General features: G+C 42.6%; 1 protein-coding gene across 1 annotated transcript; it reads left to right on the forward strand.

The window, feature by feature from the left end:
* The first annotated feature begins 4,153 nt into the window (after positions 1–4,153).
* Positions 4,154–5,394, forward strand: LOC129497456 (G2/mitotic-specific cyclin-B1-like). The gene has a single exon (XM_055306355.1). It carries the CDS (start codon positions 4,209–4,211, stop codon positions 5,307–5,309), a length of 1,101 nt encoding a protein of 366 aa, XP_055162330.1. The 5' UTR covers positions 4,154–4,208; the 3' UTR covers positions 5,310–5,394.
* The last annotated feature ends 606 nt before the right edge of the window (positions 5,395–6,000 follow it).

The raw sequence follows: 6,000 nt of genomic DNA on the forward strand, positions 1-6,000 counted from the left end.
TGACTTCCAAGTCTCTGGGCCCCAACTCCATGCTTTGCCACAGGGAAGAGTATGCCTTCCTTGTGCTGGTCTGCAGCCCTGACCTGCGTCCATGTGGGCCCTGCCTGATGGGGAAGGCAACAGGCTGGACCAGAGAAGAAGTGTGGGAGGATGACAGGTGCTGTTGTTTTACAGCCTTGGGGATATTGCCATCCATAAGAGACATCACCGCAGCCAGGCAGAGCAGGCTGGTGGAAGATGGAAAACACTAGAAATCAGTCTGGGAGGCTCCACGACTCCCTCCCAACCACTGGTAGTGTTGTATCCTATCCCCTACCCCTGCCCATCCAAACACACACACAACTGGATGGGAGTAAACTCAAGATTTTGAGATCTTATGCAGGCACATGGATAATGAGCCACAAAGGTTGCTTTGTGATCTTCCTGCGTGGTTGTGGGAAATATACTGGGTTACTCACACATCCTTGGAATAAACCCTGTGATGTGGGAAGCTATTAAGGTGCCAGGGCAGTGAAGGCTGCTCAGGGAAGAGGACAAGAGAGCTGACTTGAAGGATAGAAAGGTGTCTCTCAGGCCAAAAGTAGAGACTGGTCAGCATTCCAGACAGCACCAAGAAAAGGCAGGGCAGGTGTCAGCTCAGAGTCACCTCAGGAAGTAGTGAAAAGGGCCAGCAAACCCACTTCAACTTTCAAAGAAAGCCCAGTGGCAGCCTGGTCTCAAGCAAACCCATTATGTTCCCCCACCCTGGAGCAGTAGAGTGGCTCCAGGTGGTAAAGCAGAGTCTGTGTGGCCACAGGGGCTGCCAGCCCTGTAGATGATCCAGGAGACCAGCTTTCAGGCCCAGAGTTAGCCCCTGGGAAGTGCATGGGGAAATTGGTAGGTACATCAGCATGAGATCATGAAATGTTTTCATTTAGACACCTTGGATAAACCTCAAAAAGGGAGCCAGCAAGGGAGGGAGCATTTTTTTAAGTTTAGAGAAAAAAAAAAAAAAAAAAGGTCGGCAAATTAGAAGAGCTCTGACAAGCTATCCAGCCAGGGAAGACGCAATTACAGAGCAATCAGCCTGCGCAGAGATTTAAACACAGCCTATTGTGCGGTCCCGCTGCTAGGGGAGGACAAAAGGGAGCCGACACAGCTGGAGATAATAGCAGGCGCCCCTGCACCTCACTGGGGAGGCCGAGGCAGCAGCCAGCACGTGGGTGTGCAGCGGGTCTCTGAGGGGGCCACCAGGGGAAGACACCCAGGACCCAACTGACCAAGTCCACCCCGCCCCTGGTGGTAGCCCCTACACAGCACAAGTTGGAGGCGACGCAGATGGTTCCTGGCAGGTGTGTGTGTCGGGACTCCCTAGCACAGCTGGGACATAGCTGCAGGACTGGTCACCTGTTGTAGAAGAGGTGGGACAGCACCATTTCCCCCTGGGGAATTTTTTTAGTAACCTTCAAGCCCTGTGCACTCTCCAGCACTGCTTTCTTTTGGTTATGGTTACATAAGAAACTTTTGGTAGCCCAAGGGAGAAGTAAAGCATAGAATCTGGAATTCCAACAGACCTGGCTGGCTTCCAGGCCCATCTTGGTAGCCCTGTGGCCTTGAGTCGGTCACTCAAATTTTCAGAGTCTATTTCCTGATCTTAAAATGAGGAAAAGAATAAAAACCATGTCCAGGGTTTTAAAAACAAACTTTTTATGTTCGGATGGATTTCGGTTTACAGAAAAGTTGGTAAGGTAGCACAGAGAGTACCCATATATCTGAACACCCAGTTTTTCCTCTTAATATCTGATATGATACATTTGTCACCAGTGAACCAATAGTGATATATTATTAGCTATAACTCATACTTTAGATTTCTTTTTTCTTCCTTTTTTTTATAAATTTATTTTTTATTGGTGTTCAATTTGCCAACATATAGAATAACACCCAGTGCTCATCCCGTCAAGTGCCCACCTTAGTGCCCGTCACCCAGTCACCCCCACCCCCCGCCCACCTCCCCTTCCACCACCCCTAGTTCGTTTCCCAGAGTTAGGAGTCTTTCATAGCAAGAGAAAAAACAAGAACCATATGATCCTCACAATAGATGCAGAGAAAGCATTTGACAAAATACAGCATCCATTCCTGATCAAAACTCTTCAGAGTGTAGGGATAGAGGGAACATTCCTCAACATCTTAAAAGCCATCTACGAAAACCCCACAGCAAATATCATTCTCAATGGGGAAGCACTGGGAGCCTTTCCCCTAAGATCGGGAACGAGACAGGGATATACTTTAGATTTCTTTAGTTTTTATCTAAGTTCCTTTTTCCATTCATATTTCCGATCCTGTATTTTACTTAGTTGTATCTCTTCTTGTCTGTGATAGTTGTTCAGGTTTGTTTTTGTTTTTGATGACTGGTGAGGTATTTTGCGGAGTGTTCCTCAGTTGAGATTTGTCTGGTGTTTTACTCATGATTAGTGTGGGGTTGTTTGGGGAGGAGGACCAGAGAGATGAAATGACATTTTCGTCATGTCATAGCAAGGGTACATACTATTACCCTGACTGATCACGGTTGATGTTGACTTTGATTACTTGACTAATGCTAGGTTGCTTCTGTGGAAAGAAGTTGTATCATACTCTTTGCTCCCTTTCCATACTGAGCTCTTGGGAAGGAAGTCACTGTGTGTAACCTACACTTAAGAATCAGAGAGTTAGCTTCACCTCCTTGAGGGCAAAGTTCCCATATATCTATATAAATTATTTGAGATTCTTCTGCACTAGGATTTATCTTTTCTTCCTATTTCTTTATATCGGTGTGGACTCATGGATATTTTATTTTAGGTTATAATCCAATGCTACATTATTTATTTTTCTGCTCAAATTATTCCAGCTTTTGTTATTGGGCTTTTTGCTTTAGTTTTAATTAGGTTGTTTGTTTTCTTATCGTTGAGTTTGAAGAGTTCTTTGTCTATTTTGGACACAAGTCATTTATCAGATTTGTTTTGCAAATATTTTTCCAGGTCTATGGCTTGTTTTTTCATTTTCTGAATAGTGTCCTTCATAGAGTAGTTTTTATTTTAAGCAAGTCCAGCTTACCAGTTTTTTTCTTTCATAGATTGTGCTTTTGATGTGTCTAAATACTCATCAAACCCAAGTTTTATAATTTTGCATATTCCATTTCGGTTTATGATTCATTTTGAGTTAATTTATGGGTAAGGTGTAAGATCTGTGTCTGGATCTATATTTCGCTCTCTTTCTCCATTTGAATTCCTTTGCAACTTTGTGAAGAAACAGTTGACTCTAATTGTGTGGCTTTATTTCTGGGCTCTTGCTTTTGTTCCACTGATATGTTCTTTCATCAGTATTATGCTGTGTTGATTCCTGTAGATTTATGGTAAGTCTTAAAATCAGGTAGAGTGAGTTCTCCCAACTTTTTTTCAGGATTGTATTTGTTATTTTAGAGTTTTTTTGCTTTTGTGTTTGCCTCTCCATATTTATTCATCAGCTTGGGTACCATAAGAAAATACCATAAACCTGGTGGCTTAAACACAGAAATTTATCTTATCACAGCTCTGGAGGCTGGGAGTCCAAGATTGGTGTGCCAGCATGATTGGGATCTGGTGAGAGCACTCTTCCTGGTTTACAGGCAGCTGCCTTCTCACTGTGTCTTCAGATGGCAGAGAGCAAGTTCCCAGTTGTCTCTCCTTATAAGGACACTAGTCCTTTTGGACCAGGGCCCTACTCTAATGTAAGACCTTATTTAACCTTAATTACATCCATAAAGGTCCTTTCTTCACATATAGCCACACTGGGGTTAAGGTCGTGACAGATGAATTTTGTTAGGGACTCAGTATGGTTCATGGCATCACATAAATTTTATAGGTTGTTGATATACAGAATAGTTTGCTGGGATTTTGACTGGAATTCAGTGAATCTATAGGTCAAGTTGGAAAGAATTGATATCTTAACAATACTATTTCTCCATTTATTTAGATCTTTCATTTATTTCATTAGTGTTTTGTAGTCCACATATAGATCCTGTATGTGTCTTGTTAGATTTATATTTAGGTACTTTTTTTTCTTCTTTTTTTTTTTATTTTTGCTGCTCTTATGATCTTTTAAAAAATTTGGGGCGTGCTGCGGAGGAACGGCTGTTGACCCGCGGGCCTTCGCTCCCGGCTCCCGGCTCGTCGGCGGCTCCCGCTCTCTCCTCTCCCCCCCGTGAAGACACGGCCATGGCGCTCCGGGTCACCAGGAACACAAAAGTGAATGTTGAAAACAAGGCGAAGATCGGTATGGCAGGGGCGAAGCGGGTGCCTCTGGCCTCTGCTGCAGCCTCCAAGCCCGGCCTGAGGCCAAGAACTGCTCTGGGAGACATTGGTAACAAAGTCAGTGAACAACCACAGGCCAAACTGCCTCTGAAAAAGGAAGCAAAAACTGCGGTTCCTGGAAAAGTCATTGCTAAAAAAATACCAAAGCCTCTGGAGAAGGCACCTGAGCCTGTCCCTGTCCCTGTGCCGGAACCAGAGCTGGAACCTGAGCCGGTTAAAGAAGAAAAACTTTCGCCCGAGCCTATTTTGGAAGAACAAGCAGTCAAACCAAAATACCTACTGGGTCGTGAAGTCACTGGAAACATGAGAGCCATCCTAATTGACTGGCTAGTACAGGTTCAAATGAAATTCAGGTTACTGCAGGAGACCATGTACATGACTGTTTCCATTATTGATCGGTTCATGCAGAATAACTGTGTGCCCAAGAAGATGCTGCAGCTGGTTGGTGTCACTGCCATGTTTATTGCAAGCAAATATGAGGAAATGTACCCTCCAGAAATTGGTGACTTTGCCTTTGTGACTGACAATACTTACACTAAACACCAAATCACACAGATGGAAATGAAGATTCTAAGATCTTTAAATTTTGGTCTGGGCCGCCCTCTACCCCTGCATTTCCTTCGGAGAGCGTCTAAGATTGGAGAGGTTGATGTTGAGCAACATACTTTGGCCAAATACCTGATGGAGCTATCTATGTTGGACTACGATATGGTACACTTTCCTCCTTCTCAGATTGCAGCAGGAGCTTTTTGCTTAGCACTGAAAATTCTCGATAATGGTGAATGGACACCAACTCTACAGCATTATCTGTCCTACACTGAAGAATCCCTTCTAAACCTTACGCAACACCTGGCTAAGAATATAGTCATGGTGAATCGTGGGCTTACAAAGCACATGACTATCAAGAACAAGTATGCCGCCTCTAAGCATGCTAAGATCAGCACTCTGGCACAGCTAAATTCTGCACTAGTTCAAGATTTAGCCAAGGCTGTGGCAAAGGTGTAACTTGTAAACATGCATTGGAGTATTGTAATATCTGCAAATAAAATTGGCACCATGTGCCATCTGTATATATTATATGTTACCTTTACTTACTTTTAATAAAGCTTGTGGTCCTTTTTAAAAAAATAAAAATAAAAATAAAAATAAAAAATTTGAAATTCCAGTAGTTCATTGCTAGTATATAGGAAAGCATGTGAACTTGTGTTCTAAGACTTTGCTGTGCTCACAAGTTCTAGGAATTATTTACTTATTTATTTTAGGTTATCTGGTATTTACAGCATATCATGTTAGTAAATAAAGATAATTTGCTTTTTTATCTTTCCTTCCTTCCACATCTCTATACCTTCTGTTTCTTTTTTTTATCTTACTGCATTGGCCAGGATTTCCAGTATGATATTGAACAGGAGTGGTAGCAAAGGACATCCGTGACTTGTTGCTCATCTTAGAGGGGACACATCTAGCCTTTTACCGTTAAGTATGGTGGTAACTCTAGGTTTTTATAGATGTTTTCTATCAAGTTGAGGAAATTTGCCCTAATTCCAGTTTGCGAAGAGATTTTTTATTTTTGGGTGTTGGATTTTGTCCAGCGCTTTGTCTACATCAATTGATGTGATGATATGAGTTTTCTTCTTCAGCCTGTTGATGTACTGGATTACATTGATTGATTTTTATTTTTTATTTTTTTAAAGATTTT

The sequence above is a fragment of the Nyctereutes procyonoides genome, unplaced genomic scaffold, assembly GCF_905146905.1.
Source record: "Nyctereutes procyonoides isolate TBG_1078 unplaced genomic scaffold, NYPRO_anot_genome, whole genome shotgun sequence".
Taxonomy (NCBI): Eukaryota; Metazoa; Chordata; class Mammalia; order Carnivora; family Canidae; genus Nyctereutes; species Nyctereutes procyonoides.